Here is a 22,501-nt window from a genome sequence, read left to right on the forward strand (position 1 = left end):
GTCTACGAACGGGGCTCTGAGATTAAGAAAATAGCGGGAGTCCCCGCGGTGTGTGGGAACGCATTCGATCCATACGGTAGTATACGTACGAAGGGAATTAGAAGCTGCAGGAGCAGCGGTATGCGTATAACCCGTAAACATAGGTATATACATATTCAGATTCGTATCGAGTCGCACGGGCGAGTCAAAAATCCTCCGTATTCCTCACCCCTTACCGCAGCCTCCCAGGGTCGAAGGTGAAGAAAAAGGGAATCCTCGTCATTCGCCGTATCGGTATTTCGAGTAAATTTGGATGTACCACTAACGTGGAGTAAACGATATTTTTTTGCTTAAAAGTAGAATTATTTTTTTTACGTACGAAGAGAAGAAATGTTGGGAACGCGGAGTTAGGCGGGGTCCTTTCAAGAATCTCGTGCGACTCGGAGCCCTCGCTACGGTAGGTTCAATCGGAGAGTCCGTGTGATTGGGACCTCCCGCTGATGCATACGTCGAACTTTGCCTTTGCCGAGGCACCTGCTTTCACGGTAGCCTTTGTTCTCTATTTACCCTCTTTACCCTTCCGCCGTTGTGTATAACCTACGGGCTATAGGCATACCTATATGTATATAGTTACAACAGACGACGTCGAGAGAAGGCAGAAGCCATCGGGCGCACGCACACGCACATCGTGATTATACGCACGTATAATAATCTGTACGACGCGCCGCGCACACTTTGCCCGTTTTACCTACGTGTACAAAACACAATTGCATCCCGTCACACACCGTACGCAAATAACTCGTCGATATTAGAGCCCGCGTGACGTATTATACACACACACGCAGGTACGTGTATAACAGAACCGGAAAACACAATACGCGGTTCTAAAGCGCGCGGAGGACAATGAGCTTTCGGCTAACTAAGCCTTCGCCGCTGTACGTCCCGAATACAGACGTCGTCTTAATCAAGGAGATCCGAGGGCCCCCGGTGCCCCGGTCGGTCTCGCAAGAGTTTTCGATTGACGGAAGAATTCATTAGATTTCGTCGCGAATCATGAAGCGAGGGTAATAATCGCGAAGGTTCCTCCGCAACGCGGGCGCTTCCGTACACCCATGTAATAGATACGCTTTAATCGTAGCGAGACGCAGGTACATATGTACGAAACGGTTACATGGTTCGGAATTCCGTATATTTTCCCACCGTGATTAAAACGAGCAGTCCAGTTATAGAGAGTTTTGATGGGCGGACCGGGCGGGGGCGGAGAGTTAAATTCGCGCAGAAGTTTCACGAACGAATTCCTGCAATGAAACAAAACGCGCAACACGAAGTACAAAGCTTAACGTCCGCGCTTTGCGGTTAGCGGGCGAGTACACATAACCGGGGCGTTTATTCGAGGCCGAAATTTGGGTGTAAACCACCAATGGGGATTCAGCGCTGAGAGGAGGAACGAGCGTTTGATACCGCGAGATAAAATTCGACGGCTCTTCGTAACGAATACTCGTGCGATTCGCGCGGCAAGAATTCGACCGAGCGATCGATTCTCCCGATTCTTCTCGCCACCTGTATAATTTCACCTGAAAAGAAACCCTGTTTTCCGTTGATTTCATTAACTCGGATCTCCGTGTACACGTATTTTTGTTTTTCCCGTCGTGCCGCGCGTTATGGGATTTTCTGTCGGGACACCGCGTGTGCGGGAAAGAGCCCGTTGTCGGTGCGGAGGGGCGCGACTGACAAAGAGTTGTTTCCGCAGGTCGAGGGTGCGTGGCGTCTTTTCTTCCCTTGCGAGCTCGCGATCTCCCGCATCACGTTCACCCCCCCCCCCCGGGTGCCTGATTCGCTTGGTAATGCCAATCGATACATCACACCGACAGAATTACCTCTTAAGCTCTTCTCGCGAACCCTTGCAGAGTCGCAAACTCACGGGGTACAAATTATACACACATACGAACCGATTCTCCGTCCCCCGCACAGAGTTCTTTTTGCTCCAATATATTTTTTTTTTTTTTTGTTCTCTCTTCTCTCCTCTTTCAACGCGACGGCGGAGTCGTAGCTAAATAAATAAAGCGGACGATCGCGCGATTTTCAACGACAATTATTGTTCGTTGACAAAGAGACTTTACGAAATTGGCGTTTTCCCCGGTTTCGAAACACCAGAGTTTTCGATCGCCACGAAACGGTTTTTCAGTTCGGTCGTTCGCTAAATTCTATTGTTTCTCAATTCTCTCGGTTTATTCTCATCCGACGCAGCGGTGTAATATTCCAGGGTTTTAGTTTCTCTCCTTTTTCACGGTTGTATTATATATCTCTCGATTTTCTGGACCGATGTTGTCTAGCGTCGGAGATTCGCGGGTCGTTGGGCCGTCGTTTCTCGTCAGTCGGTGTTGCGTCGCGTCGGTCAGCGTCAACTGGTCTTCGTCGCACGTCTCTCCTCGTTTCGATTTATCTCCAACGTCAATCTGTCCGACCTACCGCCACGTCTCGGGTTACCCAACAGCCAAGGGTCTTTTTCCTTCCTTTACCGCTACCCTCGCTCCGTCGCTTCGCGTTCTTTGTCTATCGCTTTTTTTTCTTCTTCTACTTCTTCTTCTTCTTCTTCTTCTTACTTCTCGTTTTTTTATATTATATAAATATATATATATATACTCCACGAACGAACCGGACTTTCGATACGATCTGTCCTATACCAGGCACCGATACACGCGCACCCGTATACCCGCCATCGTAACTATATGCGTCGTGCGGACAGCCCATAATAATATCATGTGAATACATGTTTTATTATATCACGTGACGACGTGGACGATAGAATTCTCCTCTCTCCCTCTATTTCTTATCCATTAATTTTTTTATTTTCGGTACAACAACGCTCGAGCTACACATCGCGCTGTGTGTGTCGCAGCTTGCCCGACGCTCTCTACGTGGATCGGAAATTTTTACAACATCCGAACACTTCGAGAATCGTAAAGACAATATGTATATATGCGAAGCGTCGAAGAGCCTTTTGTCTCGCGTCTTATCCGTCGGTATGGATACGGATGGTTCACGGATCCGTGAAATATCCACGTCGTGTCGTTGAATTCGTTGTCATCGAAGATGACGCGGACGCGAACGTGTGCTTCGCTTGTATCGAGGAGGGTGTCAATAAGAATAATGGATGCGCTAAAATACCGTATCCGAAGGCGAGGTGGTTTCCCTTTATCTCCTGGAAGGAAGTACTCTCGGTGCGAAAATGACGAGGTACGCGTGCATCAGACGTCGTAACCTTAGCTTACATATATATCCATAAGCATTCGTTGTTCGGGGTCCACTTCGGTCTCGGAAGGTTCTTTGAAAATACTGCCGGTACTGCACCGCCCGTGTGCACAAATGCAACGTACTCTTCCATCGCTTTCTTGTCGTGAAAGTTGCCAGGACTCATTCACGACGTTCGCTCCACGGGTGTGTTTGTTTTTTCCTCCTCCTCCTTTTTTTTTTTTTTTTGTTTTTTTTTTTTTTTTTTTAACTTTTTCTCTTCCACAGGCGACGCGTACTCGTAGGTATATGGATATAAGCGCACATATACCTCGCACACCGGGAGCCACCGAGGTAAGAAACAATAGTCGAACGACCCGCGCTTGTACCCCCTTCGCGGATGCGTGTATATACACTGCAGGGCCGTTGTACCACTCGCCGATCGCACAACGGAGTTTCCCTCTTTCTTTTTTTTGGTATACTTTGCTTTTTTCTCTTTTTTATTTTTCTTTTTTTGTATATTATACCTCAGTTCCGCGTGCAGGCAGCCTCGGGACTAGTCTCTCCCTTCATCTTCACTCACTTCAGCCCCTGAACTGTGAGCGGGGTAAAATTTCTTCCATTGGTTTTCGCATCTCCGCGGATATTATACGCGACGCGACGCGACGCGACGCGACGCCGTTAGTCGCTCCTGCGATGTGCGATGCACCTGCAGCTCCAAAGCTCCGTTCTTACGCGAGTCGAGAGCGGCCTTATGTGTGCATACGACCGACAATGCGCCACGGCCCTCCATTGTGAACTTTTCGCCCATATCTCGCAGTGCAACGGTCGCCATCTACGCTGCTTCATTTTCTATGCTGCTTTTTTTTTTTTTCTTCTTTGATATATCTTTCATTTCTCACTTTTCTGCAGGATGAAGTACCTAGCAATCTCGATTATTATAAACGAACGGGGGGACCGCCGTACGGGAGGACCCTATAAAATTTAACACCTCGCTCGGAAACGGTTCTTCCGAAAACAGTTGTAGTAAAAAAAAAAAAAAAAGAAGATGCTGCACTTGCATTCTAAATTCTTTCGATCGCAGAGGTTCCTTCGTTTTTTAACGAACGACAGCGTTCACATTTCGAAATTATTCCTTCTCAAATAATTCTAGGTAAAAATGGAGAAACTCGAAAGAGCGTACACTCGAACGTACATAGGTAAAACCGCGACCCGTTCAGATGTATAACGTATACGCCGCGTATATACGACGCGTATATATCTCCCATGTATACCATCAAAGAGCAATCAAATGCTTAAAGTTTGATGCGGCGATGATTGCGGGATAATCTGTTTTGGTTGGGGTTCTTTGGCTCCCGAAACGCGCCGGTCGCCCGAGGCGTTCGCCCGGTTCGGATCTAACGTTTCGGGTCGGTCGCTCCCTTCGGAGTTTCGCGAGCGCCGTAGCCTTCCATCCGCAGATTTGAGCCCCGGTGCGAATCTTTCTCGCCGTACGAACCGCTCCGCCCCGGCAAACTCCGGCAAAACTCCGGCAAAGCGGAATCGAGGGGGGTCCGGGGCTTCGCAGCGAACGAGGCAGAGCGCGAGAGGGAAGGAAGGCGGAGGGAGATAAAAAGGCAGCAAGTTCTAGTTATCCTATAGACGTTGCGGACTCCCGAACCCCGCGCATCACCGCCGCATCCAGCCCGCGCAATGTAGCTTCGCCTCGCTTTATCGCTGATAAATCCCGCCCGCGGGCTCACGTGCTTTTGAGCGGTCGAAACAGTTGCCATATTTCATTGCCCACGTACCGCAACCGCGTACTACTTCTCCCCTACCCCCTCTGGCTCCCCGAACCCCGAGGAGATATTCTCCGCGCTGAGAATCACGAGGGCTTCGGGTTCAGTTCGGAAAATGCGCTTTTATTATTTATTTCGTTGACGTTCCGACGCGAGCGCTTTGATATTCGCCCGGATTATACATTTTTTTCGCTCCACAAATTCCCGAAAATTATTGAAAAACCGAAAAAAAACAAATACAAAAAACACCCCGCCCGCTGACCCCCTCGCTTAGAGAAGAAATGAAATGAAAAAAAAGAAAAATCCTCGTCATCCGCCGTTTTGTTTCTGAACAAATGTAGCAACGTCGAGTAACCGCTCGTTTATACAACCACCGACGCCACTGGCCGTGACACACCCTGGGTGATGCTGAAAAAAATGCCCGCAAAGGAGTTCCGTTTGATGTGCCGCCAAAGGGAACGGCGAAGCAAAACGGGGGCGGAGGTGGGTGCGGAGGTGATGGCGGGCACCGGTGATGCTGGTGGGCACCGCAGTGCCCACCGAATTACAATTATATTCCAAAAGCTCTGCCATGTGCACGCGTGGCTTGGATTTTCTCTATGTACCGGCCGACGTGTTCCCCTCAACTACACACGGCCGTCCAGATATCGTGGTGCACGTATTACGCGTGTGCAGTTATAGTCCGATACTGGGCTAAGTGCGTACACGGGGTACACGGCCAGTTACGCGCGGCTAACCGCTGGAATTACGCCCGCCGTATCGTTCGCCGTATACGTATGCATATATATAATGTACGTACGTAACGTACATTTATCATATGCGTGTTCATCCGTTTCGCATAGCGATTTAATTAATTAATTAAACCCAGTTGCGGTTTTCATTTTTGCCACGAGTGCACTCGAGCCATTATCATCCGTGCGGATAACTCTGGGCGAATCTTTTTCCATACCGTTCGACGAAAAAAAAAAATGAATAATAAAAGCGAATATCGCTCACCCTTTTTCGCGTGAAGGATATCCGCTGTGTCCGGTGGCAACGCCGAACAATGACTCGGACTCAGACTGGGCTGCAGGGACGGAAACGGACTCCCGGGACCGGAAGGGTACCTGAACAGAAAAACGAACGGATACTTGAAAATTTTTCATCTTCGTTTTCGGCCGACTCCCCCGATGACAGAAAAGTCTCCGCTTCGTGTTAATTATTCGATGGTAAGAATGTCGATATCTCACCATGGATTCGGTCTCGGCCATCCGGTGGCCTGACCGTTCAATAGCCTCAGTTTGTCGTAGACACTTTCCGCCGGACTTCCAGCGCCCACCCCAACGCCCACACCGACTCCGACTCCGACCCCGACACTTTGCTGCTGTTGTTGCTGTTGCTGCGTTTGTTCCTTCTGAGCGGCGAGATTTCGGAGAACTCGGTTGATCGACGAGACCTGAAAAGATAATTGATGAGCAAAATATTAATTAACAAAATTCACGTTCGTGTTCAGACACACACATCTCGTACAACGAGCGTAAAAGTGAGAATTCCGGAATTAATATCTCGATGAAAAGAATCGATGTGATGGGAGAGAAGGGAGAGAAAAAAAAATTCAGCAGATTGCCAGGCACTTAGCCGTATTTCCTGAGGCACCTCTGGTGATAAAAAAGAACCTGGAACAACGGTAACAATAATAACGACGACCGGGGGTACAAGGGTCTCTGGGTAATATCGGGGCGCAGTTGGTGATTTTTTGTTTCCGTAGTTATATAAATAAGTTCAGTTGCGAATCGAGCTAAATCTAGAGGATTTTATAACGAATGGGGATAACCGTGTGTGTACGTAGGGAGGGGGTTGGGGGGTTGGGGGGTTGGGGGAGGTCTGTTCGATGGAACGTATATAACGTGCGGAACGGTAATTAAAGCGAAACGGTTTTGCCGCGAGTAACGGGGGTAGTGCGGCGGCTGCCGGTGGAAGTGAGGTGAATTTATTTGCCTCTGAAACGCGGGGGATTCCTTTGCGCCAGACCACGCTCCGCTCCGCACCGTCACCGCACCACCGATCCCGATGGTAAAACTGCCAGCTACTTCTTCTAGCAACAGAATTACACGTTTCGTGACGCCTCGCCTCGTGAGTTTTGTTCTCTCCAAGGGGACTTTGACGCTTCCAGTATTTCCTCCATCCACCTCCTCTTCTTCCGTATACCTACGTGATACACGGTCCGCATTCATTCCACCGTACTATTAGGCGATGAGAAATTTTCCGCTCGTGTATTTTTGTTGTTTTTTTCTCTCTCTTTCTTTCGATTCTCGGGTTTTTCACCGCAGCTCTTTCTCTCCATCTTCCCGTCTTCTTTCCTGACCCTTTTCTCCCGGCTCGCCTGAAATGCGTTACGACGCGAGTGTCGCATCTTTTTATTTATTTTTTTTTTTCTCCCCTGCACTCCGCACTCGCCCGAGGTGCGAATTATTTTTAATTATTGGCAAAAAGGGATGAAACAAAATCGCGTCCTCGCGGTATAATAATTGGAAAAGTTTGTTCCTTCTAGCACGAGATGGTTTGTTTCGTTTGCCCGATCTACGTCAGCTCGTGGACCACCAGGTGTCCGGAAGTCGGACAAGCTCTGGATTACGTTTGAAATTGGCTGTGGAGACGTCGGCGAGTCGGGAGGATACGTCTCCTTCTCTACTCTCGATTTCCCGTGAAAGTCTCCCTCCCTCCCGACGTACGTACGTAGGACACGCCGGGCGTCCCGACGTCGCCCGGCGTACCGACGCCAGATACTCCACCGCTGGATCCTCGACGCAGAGGCGTCGTTGGTGTCACCGTCCCGTAGCGTTGATACGGGACGACAGTCCTGAATCCCTGTAGGTACGGCATTCCACCCCGTACCCGCAAACTCTTCCTTCGGGAAGGGAGAAAATCGGAGGGGGGTGAAAAAGTGTCCAACCCCCTGACGCGAAATCGGGACGATCCTGTGAAAATCCTAATGCCTCCGAGCATGTTAAAATGGCGCGGTAAAATGGTGCGAGACGAGAACAGGGTGCTCCGCATCTTCGAGGGACGAAGTCCGAATTTTCCTCCCTCGTGAAACGCACGACGATGTTTTAGCGGTTCGCGTCGATTCACGAGGTAACGCGTAACGAGATTCGTGCGCGGCGGCACCACCGGGTCAGATGCGTTGCGTCCTGCGCCAAAGGGGTCGCTTACGAGCTTACAACAATGAGCTTATTTTCCGCGGCTGTCAATCGTAGAAAAGAAACGCGGTGACAAAAACTAGCCCGAGTACCGAACGTACGCACTTTACGTCACTCGCCGAGTCGAGTCGAGCGACGCACGTCAGCGGAGATCGGTCCTTTTTTTTTTTCACCGTTCTGATTCACGTCACTCAATCTTGTTTTCTGTGTATTTCGCCGTTTCTTTTCGCCGACGTTTAAGGACACTTTCGAAGTTGCTCGCTCCGGACTCGACTCCAGACCTTTATGGGGTCATATGCCTCCACTCGACAATGTTGAACGGAAGCGATGGCCCCAATTGAACGGCATTATTATAGAATTACGCCGTACAATTTAAAACACATGTAGTTTCGTTTACGTTCGTTATGTATTTATCCTTTTATACGCAAAGCTCATGCCCTTAGATTTTTCTCAAAATTGCGAGGAAAATTCGACATTATTTTGAGGTTTTCTATGGTATTATTGAATATTTTGAACGAAGGAATCAGAACTTGAAAGAAAAATTGATCCATCTCTAAAATTGAGCAAGTTATCGCCAATTTATCGATAAAAAAAAGGGGAAAATCACAGATATCTCGAAGAGAAAAAATCGTAGCTCAATTTGGCCAACGGATTCGTGTTCCTAAGGTCAAAATACATTAGAAAAGTGTCATTTAATCAATTTTGACACAAATTATTGGTCAAAATTTGAAAATTTTCCAAGGGGTACCCCTTGAAATTTTGTCGAATTTGGGTCAAAAAAAAATATTTTATTTTATGTGCTATTTTAATGTATTTTGACCCCAGGAAACCAAATCTGAAAGAAAAATTGATCTATTTTGAAAAATGACCGAGTTATCGCCAAATTTTCACTTTTTGGAGCAGAAAAATGGAGATATCTCGAAGGGAAAAAATCGTAGCTCAATTTTCTCAACGGATTCGTGTTCCTGAGGTCAAAATACATAAGAAAAGTGCCATACGATCAATTTTAAAAAATAAAAATTTTCGGCCAAAATTTGAGATTTTTCCAAGGGGTACCCCTTACGATTTTTTCAAATTTTGACCAAAAATTTTTATTTTTTAAAATTGATCGTATGGCACTTTTCTTACGTATTTTGACCTCAGGAACACGAATCCGTTGTCCAAATTGAGCTACGATTTTTTCCCTTCGAGATATCCTCAAATTTATGCCAAAAATCGCATAAAAATGGGGATAATTCGGTAATTTTTTAAGATACATCAATTTTCCTTCCGGATTCGGATTCCTGAGCTCAAATTACATCAAGATAGACTAAAAAATCAATTTTTTATTTTTGACCCCAAAAAGCTGAAAATTGGCGATAACTCGGTCATTTTTCAAGATAGATCAATTTTTCCTTCAGATTCGGTTTCCTGAGGTCAAATTACGTAAGAAAAGCGTATTAAACCAAATTAAAAAAATGATTTTTTTTATGATCAAAATTCATCGAGTTATCGCCAATTTGTCGCGTTTCAGAGCAAAAAAATTGAAGTATCTCGATAGGAACAATTCGTAGATCGACGGGAATAAGAAATTTCTCAACTAGCGATTGTAAATTCCATAGTCAAAAGAACGTACGCATGCGTCTAACAATAGGGCGAAAAATTCTCGAACTCCTAATGCCCTCCGTTTAGCATCTCCCCCTTTTTCTTACACTATTTTTAGGGTGTGGTGTGGGAATATAATGAGTCTGTAGGGCAGCATCGTCGAAGGATTCATTCCATGCATATTACCCGCGTATAGTTTCTAGGAGCTGGCGTACGGTGACGCGGTGGATCAATAAAATTAGCATGAAGCGTGAAGTGCTAAGTGCGAAAGTGGGAAGGGCGCTGCGGCCTTAGAAAAAGAGAGATAGGGGGAGGATAGAAAAGGGCGATATAGGGGCGCCGAAGAACTGGAGAGCCGGATAGAGACGTCATAATATTGTCTCTCCCTACGACGCCAGGGTAATAGCTGCGGGACGACCGGAGGAAGAGGAAGGCGGATACACGCGCTATCCACGCTTCGACTATACAGATATATGTATGTATACATGTACGTGCTCTGGCTAAGGGCGCGTAGAAACGAATCATAGGAACTCGCTATTCAGAGACTTCCGTTCGTCGCATGCGCTGCATATCAGGGGATCGGATAAGCAGCATCAACCGCCCCTCGGATATTCGCAATTTTTTACACACCTATAATCCATATCTCCGATACGCGTCAGTTCCCTTTATTCCCGGTACAAAAATTCCGCCGTTATATCATCGACGGAAAAAACCTTCTCGCCAAACCAAATTCTGCTCTACCACATGCTTAATATATCAATTTTTACGACGCGTCATTTTCGTTAAAATAAAAAATCCCTCCTAATCCGTAATCGTATGTTATTACATTACGAGCGGCACCCCGCAGTGACAGTGGGTACCTTTACCCGTAGGTGAGGTGGGTTACAGAAGGAGAAAGAGGAGGGAATCGCGATGCAATCGTCCCGGATCGAAATCAAATCGCTAGGGGTGCGAATGATAGCACGCACGTGTCTCCCTTGATGGTTTTGCAACCCCTACACGGAGCGTTTGATGCCGAGTGAACCCACGTTGCTTAACCTGCCATTATACCGTCGCTCGTAACGAATCAGGTCGTCGAAAAATTATAGGCCAGTGTACAATTCTTCCAAACTTTTTTCTATACTCGGTTTCAAACTTATCTTAAGCAAGAAAACGAAGCAAATCAATTTGAAAAAAAGAAACGACCAATAATCCAAGCACAAAATTTCATATTTCCAATGAAGAAAAACCGGGTGATTTCGATTCTAAAATTCTCTCAAATAGTAATTGGAAATTCAAAAGAAGCAGCAGGTGTGCAGTCCCGCTAACGTAGGGTACGTACATCCGTGTGTATAAGTACAGATGAAAAAAAAAAAAAGGGTGTGAAAAGAAAATGTAATTTCCCGGTAATCGTCAGAAATTACACACTCGTTACGAATGAGAAGCAAAAAATCATGGCACGCGACACGCGCGTTTGCCTGCAGTTTCCTCGGCTTTGTAGTGGCGCATAAGAACCCCTGGTATCGCCACCCCGTGTATAAATGTGTGCGCGTGTGGTAGACCCATACTATAGATATATACATATACATATATATTCTGTTCCTGCAACTGCTGCCGTTGCTCCGGTGAAGTATTGCCAGGATCAGTCGGGGCCGGTTCGCGAGCGTACAGTGCGTGGGAAATTCTCCCGCGGGTTAAAAATTCGGGCAAGGCTTTCGGCCCCAGTCGCTCCCCGGTGCATTCAGACGACTCAATCTCGCCCGGTCAAATCATCATTCCCCCCTCAATTTATATCCGTATCATCCCCCTGTTGCATTTTATATTTGAAAAGGTCGCGCGTCGATTCTAATCTCTCCTTTTTTTTCTGACTTCATTTCTCTCGCCTTCTCTCTTCTCTGTCCCCCAACATTTTTTTTTCTTTCTACCGAGTATCAATTCCCGTACGAGTTCATTTTCGCTCAACTTCACGCGTTATGTCGTTCGCGTCGATCGCGTTGCACGCGTGCCGAGGTATTGCGCAATTTTCATTAATCTGTCATTTCGCATTTGAATATCTGAGGCCGACGGACCGTCGTCGCGTCCACCCGGGAGGATGGCGGAAAGAAATCGAAGAAAATTTCAGAAAAAAAAATGAAACTTCGAAGAACGCGAATAATAGGGGGGTGAAAATTATCTCGCTACTGTCCGAACACGCGGGATAAAAAATTACATTGAAATGGAACGACCCCGGAACGCCGGGCATTTTCCAATTTAGACCGCGGAGAGACGAAGAAAGGACGAAAATGAAAATAGAGAAAGTGAAAGGGAGTTATTGAGACGAGGAAGCGTACGGATCAGAGATCACCGCGCGTGTAATCATCGCCCCGTACATACGTACGTACGTGAAATCTGTTCGGGTTCTGCAGCCAGCGTCAGCGGTCCTCCAATCGAGGGATGAGAGAAAGGAATGAATCGCGAAGAGTATTTAGCGAAAGAACCCCAGGGGGTCAGTCAGCTCGGGAGGGGGGGTGAAGCTGAAAACGGGGAACTTGGTGCCACGCGTACCGCGATATTGCCTTCTTTTTTCTTTTTTTTTTTTTGGGGGGTGCGTCTAAAAATTGTTGCTCCCCGATTGTCTGGCGTGTACCGGCGGTACGCGTGTGCTAGAAATATTTCGGGGGTGCTGCGCCAGAATGAGATTTTGATACTTGAGAAGTTTTTTTTTTTTTTTGTCGCCGTTCGTTAAGTTTTACGCGAAGTTTCGGAAGCCGTTGCAACGATCTACCGTAGATTTCGGACACGAGGATCGCGTTGAAAATTAATCAACATAAATAAATTGTTGTTCTCGCGGAGCGTGCATCGATGCGTGTGTAATAATTATCGAGTTTATTAGGCCACACGTAGAGCGTAGTTTTCTAGATCGCGGGTCGAGATCGTAAATTGAAAATACGAGGAACGAGTAATTAGGTGTACATGGAATTTATCGTCGGTCGCTAGGCCAGCGAGCTCCGCGCCAGTTCTTTTCTTGCGTAAAACGTAATTTGATACTTTTAACTAAGGTCTATTGTATACCATAATAAATTTTTGCGTATACACACGCGCAGCTCTTTAAAACGAGCGAGCGAGCGAACCGCGTTTCTCGATGGTCCCGATCAAAAAATTCACGAGCCTCAAACCTGAAGTACGTATATATTCGACTTTCCTCCCGTTTCAAAGAAACGAGATTTCTTTATCGTTGAGGCCAACGAAAGAGAGGTGAACCTAGCCAGTCGATACGCGACGCGTGGTACCACCGTCCACCTCTTCACGCACGTGGTTTTTTTTCGATTCCTTTTCCCCCCCCCCCCCCCCCCCCCCCCCGTCTACCCCAGGTAGGTATTCTACTCGTGTGCGTTGTTTACCTGACCGGTGTACGGTGTAGGGTTGCAACGCAGTCAGCGGTTAAAGAACGACAGTGACGTTAGCGGGTCGGACAGTGCGCCGCTTGCCATCTTGCATGCGTTCTACGGATATTAATAACGCGTATAATGTAAGGAAAAAATATAATATCCCCTGAAGCATGCTGGTAGTCTGTCGTGTATCGCGCATGGTCAGGCCGCCGATTCGTTCGTTCGTTCGTTCGTTCGTTCTTTCGCTGCACGTTATCGACGTCGAAGATCTTCGGTCCCTTGTCCAAGTTTCGATTCCTCTCGGCGCGCGGTAGAACCGCTCGTTCGTATTCCGGGAACGATATTCACGCCGCATACGTTAAGATTTTTACTCCGTACAGATTCACGCGGTCGTGATTTCGCCGCGTAGCCGCTCTCCGATAAATTTCCCGAACGTGAGATGAGGAGAGAAAAAAGGGAAGAGAGAATTCGGCTGTTTCTTACGACAGCTTTGATGATATATACGCGTAAATCAATGCTTACCCCTGCGCCGGGGAGGTTTCTACATCCCGGGCGACGAAAAACGATCGAACAAAAACAAACCCTTGGGAGGTGTGGCCTGGCCGTAGTAGAGAGAACTACGTTATGCATGTAGTTCCTAACTCTTTTTCCCTCGCTCTTACTTTTCCCTTTTTTCGTTTTTTCGTTTTTTCGTTTTTTTTCCTCTACTCCCTTCGACGATCTACTTTACTTTCCTTTACTCTCTCGGCAATTTTTTTTTTGTTTGTTTTTATTTTTTCCCGTCGTTTTCCGCCCCGTTCTATCCTCCGCTTTCCAGCCATCTCCATCTCTCCGCTGTATATCCTGACTTACGAATTCGAGTTAGAGTTAGGGTGTCGCGCTAGCGGTAGACGTCCGGCTATTGCATTATGTATTTTTCCTAGCGGCTATGTCACCCGACGGCCTGCACCAACTGATTCTACCGCAACGACGACACCCTCGCAAATTTTATCAGCAACCCTGTGAAACGTGGAAATACAAACGGCGAACGTATATATACGGCAGTAATTCTAACCACGCGCGAGACAATAAAAAAAGAAGAAATCTTTACATCCGTATTTTTACCGTGTACATCGAAAAAGGTAATCGAATTGTAGAGATTCTCGTGTTCATCGAGGCTTCGGTGTCCCGTCGATAAAGAAAAAACATATGGAAAAAAAAACAAACCAAAAGTATCAAAGATTTTTTAACCGGTAAAGGTGACCGCGATACGTTCGCCGATGTATACGCGTTCGCGGGGGTCGTTTACAGGAATTGGATAAACTCCTCGTTTTACATGACGATAAACACGGATGGAAATGTAGACGGCGGAATTGAAAGTGGGGCGGGAAGCCGCGAGCGTGTCAATTAACCGTTTAAATGGTGTTTTTGTTGGCCCCCGGGACCCTTCCGTGTCCCGCAGCATCCCTCCTCATTTTTTCTCCGTCCCGCAGCACCGCGCGGACGCTACACCGACAAATCTCTACCGTGTAGAACACGATTCCGTGTACACGTACGGTGGGCGGGGGCGGGCGTGCGTGCGTAACACATCCAGCGGGTCGTCGTCGCCGAGGGCGAGCAGAATTTCGACCGGGGTCCCACACCCCCCCTTCGCCCCGCTCCTCGGGGCGAGGAGATCGCGTAAACCGCAGCGGAATCCTACGGGGCATACCTTCGCTTACGCCGTAGCGTCGTCGTCGACCCAACAATTGAAACGGAGGAGGAAGAGAAAGGACTCGGAATCGCATCGGAAGGTTTAGGGCGCCTCGGAGGGTGCGGAAGACTATTAATTACATCGCTGTCCACCGCACCTAATACTACTACTGCACCCGGAATTTTGGATTCGGGCTTCTGGACTCCCCGTGTTACGCTACGCGTAGCGCAGTTTCCTCCCTTCGTCCACGTTATTGACATCGAACTGCGTGCGGCTTAATTTATACAACGTACACGGAGATTGTACACTCGTGTACAAACTACGGATGTTCATCACGCCCGCGGTGTGCGACCCTGACCGTCGAATTCGGACGCATGAAATCTTCCGGTGCGTAGGGGTGCTCCGAAAATTCGACAAATCCGTCGCCTGTTTTACAATGTCGATATCGATATCGATGTCGGTTGCGGAGCGGAGCGGACGGTTGCGATCTTCGCGAAAGAGGGATCGATCCGTATCTACGGGGAAAAAGATAAATCGTCTTCTTTTAATTTGGCTCTGAATTATTATCGCGGAGAAAGGAAGCTGGTCACGTGTGATACCGGAGAGCGCGTTGTTATACGGACCGTTCGACGAAGTGATTTTTCTTCCCGCGGTAGGGTGACCCGATGGCTAAAGGGCGGTTGATGAATTGACGGATCGGAATTGCGATGGAGGAATGAGAGCCTCTGGTTTCGAGTGAGAATCAGTGACGCGGTTAAACCAATAACGGTTCGGCCGCACCGTCTGGTGCCAGATTCAAATCCGGCTGCCGAAACGTCGAACCGGGAGAAGCTCGCTTAAACGACACCCGGTGCGATGTTTCGCAGGATCCGGGAAGGAGGGAAACAAAATAAAAGGGAAAATGGAAAAATTTGCCTCGAAAGTCGCCTACAGGGGTGGAGAGAGAGGAGGGGATGAGTGAAAAAGAAAAAAATCGAATGAAAAAAAGAAGAAAAAAAAAAGTAGAAATCAAAAAAGTAAAAAATTTCCAACCATTCTTCCAGGAGCACCCCTCTATTTCTTTCGAGGTTCGCGAGCCGGGATCGTTCGGTCTTTTCAGAAAGCGATAATTCCCCGAAAATTCCAGAAAAGGCAAGACCATTTTTCTCACCCCCTGGGAAAAAAAAAAACTCCCTTACTTTTTCATCTCCATCTCCCTTACTTTTTCCATCGCCTCGTACAATCTTGGTACGTTATACTCTTTCGTTTTATAAATCATACGAATTGCAGAATATTCGAACAATGATATTCGATTCGTCGTATCGTACATTTACGGTTTTTCAAAACAATTTCACCGTTAATTAACTTAGTTTACAATCGCCGTAACGGACGGCGAGTGTAAATTATTCCATTTCTTTTATTCTCGACATTTTTCGATACGAGTGTGTCGCGGACGCGGAGGTCATCGGGAGCGCTGCGGAACAGAGAGGACGGATAAAATGAGAGAGAAAGAAATAAAAAGCGAGAAAATGTGCAGAGAAGAAGAATGGAACTGAGAACAGAGGCGAAGGAATAAGAAAACGAGGCGGAATTGGAGTCGGGGTTGGAGAAGCTCGGAAAACGTATTCCAAGCGAGTCTTCGTGATTGGGGGAAATTTCATTATTCTCAGACATTACCCCCGTTATTGTAATGCCATCAAATTGGATACGCTTCGTAGCGGCAGCAACGCCGTCGTACAGGTATATTCGCGATTCACGATTCGCAATTTCCCCCTCGTTTTTTCGATATTTTTACCACCTCGTCTCCCACCTCTTTTTTTTTCCCTCGTCACATATTCCCATACACTTTGATGTACAACTAATTTTCAATATCTTCCTCCTCGTGTATAACGCTGACCCCATGATGTTTTTTTTTTTTATTTCATTTATTACTCCGTTACACGTAGATTTGAATCTCGATCGCCGGTTTCTTGCGATTTCTCTTTTTCTTTTTGTTTTTTTTTCTTTCTGTACGGTCGAGCTGCAGGTATATGAAACAAAATTCCCGGCTGACATTCAGCCTCGCGGAATGCTTGACGCGAGGAATTTCAAAAGTTAAAATAACCCAAACGTATTAGGTTTGGACGTCTAGATATTCCGCAATAAACGTACAGTGCAGGTTTCACGTATGATCCCGACGCCCGTCGCGAAATCAATATCGAAATATGCGGAACGCGTGCTTTTTTTTTTCTTTTGGTTTTTTTTTATTCTTACGTGTGTCCCATGAATATGATACCAAAAAAAAAAAGGCGAAAAAAAATGGTAGCCGCGGGGCATGAGAAACCAATATTTCTTCACGAATATATGACAAGCATGACGTCATTTTCATGTACCCCGCACAGATAGGTATACATAAAACCCACCCACTTGCGAAACGTCGAGTGTACCTATACGTACGCGCAATTTATATTTCCATATGAATATCGATTGAACGCGAATAAATGAAATCATTGCAGTACACGTCTTGTACAATTTTCTGTTTTTATCCGACGAGAGAAAAAAAAAAAGATGCTCTCCTCCACTTTTTCTCGGATTCCGTTAACTTTTTCTTCCTTTTTGATTCGGTCGCCGTCTCTCCTGGAAACTCACTCCCTCCAGCCGCTCGCGCGCTGGGCGTCTTTAGTTTTTTAAGTCATCGCGCGTGGGACTCGCGGGAACAGAGCGGCGGCAGAAGAAGAAGAAGAAGCAGAAGCAGCAGCTAGAGCGGCTCCTTCGGAGCCATTACGGGAGGATGTAAGGGGAGCGAAAGGAGAAAGAGGAGGAGGTGGAGGAGGAGGAGGAGGAGGTAAAGGGAGAGAGTTTAGCGACCCTCTTTCTTCGCTTCGCGTACCCAACCCCGTACCGAACTCTACAACCCCCATTTCCACCCCCGCCATCATGGCGGAAGGGAGCGAGCGAGAGCCCCTTAGCCACCGTTTATTGGACGCATGCAAATAACCATGGCAACGGCCGGTTCGCGAGTCACGGACACTTTTATTCTTCTGGCGTTCTCGCTGTTCTCCGTCCCCCTCGACCCGCACCCAACCCCCCCGCGTTGCCTCTTATCTTCTCTTTCTACTCACATATTATTCCTTATTTTCCCTCTTTCTTTACACTCGCTTTTCTCATTACCCTGCAGGCATCCCGGCCACATCGGTACATACACAGTCGCTGACTCTCCTCCTGTATAGGTATACCTACGTATATATAGATACGTATACCAACGTTCTAGGTTCGGCGGACTATCTGTTATAAGTAGAGGCGGTACGAGGATCAATTCTTATAAAACTGAGCGACCCGAAGCCAGCCAACCTCCCGGCTCGATGCGGAAGAAATGAAAAAAAAAAAATCTCCGATATATCGACGCGTGCATCATCCTTCGCATCGATCCCGATGTGGTCGACTGAAAAATGGGCCCACAAAAAAAAGGGAGAGCAAAAAAAACAATGTATATACTCCTCTTCCTTTTTGTTACACTCATTGAAAACGAAGATTCTCTTCATCGGCGAACGTTAATCGAGTCCGGTCAACGAATGTCATCGCACGATACGCACGGTACCCGAGGGCATATTTTTCATTCAATTATAAGACAAAAGGGGACATGTACCTAGAGAGAAATTGATGGAAAAGAGAAATGTAAAAAATCAGCGTCCAAGTCTCGCCGCTACTTACGCTAGGGATATTGTCGTTGGTGCAAACGCCTTCCTGAAGTAAACGGTCTCTTATTTCCCAAGCGAATATCGACGGGCATTCCCTCTTGTACAACGATATTTTGTTGACAACTTCAGCGGTAGCGACGCGTGGCTTGCTACCACCGATTGCCCGCGGTCTGATCGAACCCGTCTCATAGTACCTGCAACAATAAGAATTTTCGGTACAATTTAGTAGACGGACCTAGAATCTATAGATCCGCGAGAGGGTGTTGTCGTGATTATTTTTTATTAACGGGAGTCTGCAGAAAGCTGTCTGCACGACGTTCTCTACCGGGGCAAAACAATGAAGTCGGAATTGAAAGAGAAAAAGGAAGACAACACTTTTGGCTCTCGTTATTCACCCTCGGCGTATGTACACGATTTTACAACACGAACCGTAGAGCGAGAGTTTAATCTACTTAATACCAAAGGATTAACTGACACACCGTGACGCGGGTTGGTTTATGGGGTGATTCGTTGGACTCGGCCGTAGTAGGGGGGGGATGCGAATGCGCAAAACTGTATTTACGAAAAAAGCGGACCGATTCACGTTTTACTATACTCGCCATTCCTTTACCGATATGTCGAAATTCACGATCGCGTTTTTTAATCTCGTTCGAATTTTTTTTTTTCTTAATTTCCTTCCACGTCTCTCAGACGTAGGTATATCTATCTGTATCCGATTGCTAGGATGCGCGGATTTCTCTCCAGACGACGACGACGAAGACGACGATGACGTGGCTCGGGGTATATCCGAGGTCTTCACCGAAGAGGAAAACCAAATTACGTTCGCGTCGACGACTCCGCGCGAAACTGAAGCGAGTAAAACGCAAAATGGTGCCGTACCTATTAGCTGTCCATGCGACGTCTACTCCGACGTTTGTCCGTTTACCGGATAAACCGAAAGGATGAGAAATAACGAACGTTTCGTATCCCGGCCTCCGTCTGCATCGACAAACGGGTGGGATAAAAACTAATTTTAGGACGCGGTCGCGTTAACCGCCCCGCGGTTACCTTACGGTGTGCAGTATTTCAACCAACCTGCCAAGGATCTTCGAGACGCATCCGTTGCTCACTTGAAGTATTCGCGATATGTCGCAAGGTCTCGCACCCGAATGCGCCAGTTCTACGATCTTTTGCCTCGTTGAATCCGGTAGAGGTCGACCTCCGACAAAGACACCTCCCAGCTGGTTCACCCCGCTGTGACCTGTAACAAAAGTAAACGGAAATATAAGTACATAGGTCCGCGAATTCGATACGTATATTAACACACAGCGATAACAGGAGTTGACAAATCCGACGCACGTCTGCGAATCGCATCCGATACCTGAGATTTTTTCCAGTCTCGAGAAAAATATCGCCGATCAACGTACACGAAATAACGTAGACGTGTAGGTGGAACGAAGGGTTGGTACCGGAGAACTTTGTCCGCATGGAACGTACAGGGAAGAATTGCGACCGTAGATCACGCGCTCCTTGCAGGCAGGCGAGGTGATATTCTATAATTTTCTTTGTTCTGTTTGCCTTTTTTTTTCTTTTTTCTTTTTTTTATACGAAAACCGCTCGCAGTTTCCGCACCGTTATATACGTAGATGTAAGATGCGGTAGGAGAGAAAGAAGGGGGGATGCGGCCCGACGAGGCGAACGCGAGGAAAGAATTATTAGAAGGAGATGGCACGAGGAAGGGAAAGAAAACCGTAGTAAGAAGGAGAGGAGAGAGAAGAATATATATATAAGGCAGCTAAAGGGAGTCCTGACGGAGTCCCCGTAATAGATAACCCCGGTTCATTGTGTCCTTGACAAGTCAGCCGCACCGGACCACGTCTTTGGTAAAGAGCGGTGCATTTTCGCGTCCCGTGAGCAGAACCGAGAAGATTTCTCTCCTTCTATTTCTCTCTTTTTTTTTTTTTTTTTATTTTTATTTTTTTTCTTACTTCATGTTTCTCTACCGTCGCCGCTCGTTTCATTCAGAATAAACCGCCCGCTGCCGTTGCCTCGATCGTTCGACTCGGAGTCCTTATTATATTATTGAAAAAGGGAGCCTTTTATTCGGTGTATATAAGATCGCGCGGGCCACGCCTATCCTGCCGGTGTCACTCGAAGTCGAGAGTTCCTTTCCGTTTTTACCCGTGGGGATCACTTATTATACCGGTGTGGGTGGGGCACCCGCGCGACACCCAAATCCTCAAGAGTTTCTACCCTCAACCCCTGATCTCGTTCCTTTTTCCTCATACACCGACAGCGCGCCGCAACTGAATCCGCTTCGAGTTTTGCACGGGAAAAAATGAAAAAATGATTGACCCGCGCAATTGAGTGAAATAGAAAAAACTCGTGCGCGATTAAAAATATGGAATTGAAAAAAAAATCGGTGATAGTGATGAAAAAAAAAGAAAACAAAGAAAAAAAAGAAACGGGAGGGGTCCGTTGGCTCGTCGAAATTATATCGACGTATTCGTATATTATACATGGGATTTATGTATAATAAAACTTCGTAGGAAAAAAAGATGGAAAAATTATGGTAATCACTAACGTCACAATAAATGCCAGATACACGCTCCATTAACTTTCAGTAAATCTGTCGCTTTTCTTCGCTGATGTATGATAATCCGAATACGTCGAGTTGGTCTGCTGCACATGACGCATTAGATGACGTGTACTCGTATGCATCTTACGCGCCGCGCGTGTTCAATAATCAACGCGATAATTGTTGCGTGCGAAGCTGAGAAATTTTCGTCGCTCGAAAATAAATTTTTTCCTCCTTTTTCTTTTTTTCTTTTGCACGCAAAAATTATTTATTTATACGAGTGTATCCCCGTATGTTTGACAAAACGATAGATACCTACTTAACAAGGGTCGTCTATTATTGAGGCGATGGTCCGAACGAAACGTCCCATAAATCGATCCCCCCGTGTACCCCCGTGTATTATTATATATACGTGTGTGCGTACCGGGCATAACATGCACTGCACATTATACATCGGGGTTATAATAATAAGTAGCGGGAAGTTTTACAAATATGAATCGTGTTTTGTGATCGGTATGTCGGACCATTGTCGTACGGGAGAGAAGCTAACGCGTTCCGAAGGGGGGGGGGGTTTTTTCGGGGCGGAGGATCCCCATGGAAAGTGAGCGAATAGGTGTACGCTACCGTACGGTTAGAAAACTCCGGGCATGAGATAGAGAGAAAAAAAAAGGCGAAAAAAATAAAGAGGGAAGAACGGAGCACGCTGCCCCGCTATACGCGAGAGCGTATAATACCGTACGTTGCGCTGGGTGCAGCAGTTTAAGCGAGGGGTGCACTCAAGTGGGCATTCTGACGCACCGTCGTGTTTTGATATTGTAACGTTTGCATTAAATATCAGCGCGCCGAGGTACGCGCGGCAACCGACGTTACGTACACGTCTGTATACGTGTGTGTACAGTATACATATATTCGTACATATGTAAGCGCACGTATTCACACGTAGGAGAGAGGAGCCCCAAAGTTTTCACCCTACTTATAAATACACTAGAAAAGCTCTTCTGTAGTGCGATGTGCGTTACACCGATAAAATATTCCACAATAAATTCACGTGTGTGTGCGTTACGCTTATTACGACTTTATTAGCTACGAATATATATCATGGATATAGGTATATAGGTGCACTTCAGTTGACTCTTGTATGCCCGCAGTTCGTGCACGTACCCGTTTGTAGGACTAAAATATTGGGGCGAAGGGTTCATTACACCGAATCGTAGGACGAGATATTATGCCGGTCCCTCGGCTTCTTGCGTTTTTTTTTTTTTTGGTTTTGTTTTTTTTTTGTTTTTCATTAAACTACTCTTGAAACTAAACGCCTCCCGCGGAAGGGGTGCAGGGAGTTATGTGGAAACTGACGGCGGAAGAGAATAATAAGAAGAAGGAGAAGAAAAAGGAGCCGGAGGTGGTGGTGGATACGTTCGCTGCTTTACAGACACGCGACAGAGGTTCGCTGACGTAGCGACTGACGCAGCACATCCATCATCCCGTTTCACCCCCTTGACGAGAGCATTTTTCTTTTTT

The 22,501-nt window shown here is 46.8% G+C and overlaps 1 protein-coding gene across 5 annotated transcripts in view; it reads right to left on the reverse strand.

Moving 5' to 3' along the window:
• Positions 1-22,501, reverse strand: part of LOC105692891 (paired box protein Pax-6-like) — a 58,041-nt gene that overhangs the window by 17,265 nt on the left and 18,275 nt on the right. For 4 of the 5 annotated variants that reach the window (XR_007278342.1, XM_048654987.1, XM_048654989.1 and 1 more), the window contains exons 3-6: positions 19,501-19,666; positions 18,440-18,623; positions 6,218-6,423; positions 5,985-6,094 (exon numbers count right to left, since the gene is read on the reverse strand). Coding sequence is in view for 4 of the 5 variants with exons in the window: in XM_048654987.1 (XP_048510944.1) it covers positions 5,985-6,094; positions 6,218-6,423; positions 18,440-18,623; positions 19,501-19,666 (666 nt within the window). In the remaining variant the exon portion in view is untranslated. The remainder of the gene's footprint in view (positions 1-5,984; positions 6,095-6,217; positions 6,424-18,439; positions 18,624-19,500; positions 19,667-22,501) is intronic. The other variant, XM_048654988.1, reaches the window with a different exon arrangement.

Source organism: Athalia rosae, chromosome 5 (genome assembly GCF_917208135.1).
Source record: "Athalia rosae chromosome 5, iyAthRosa1.1, whole genome shotgun sequence".
NCBI classification, from domain to species: domain Eukaryota; kingdom Metazoa; phylum Arthropoda; class Insecta; order Hymenoptera; family Athaliidae; genus Athalia; species Athalia rosae.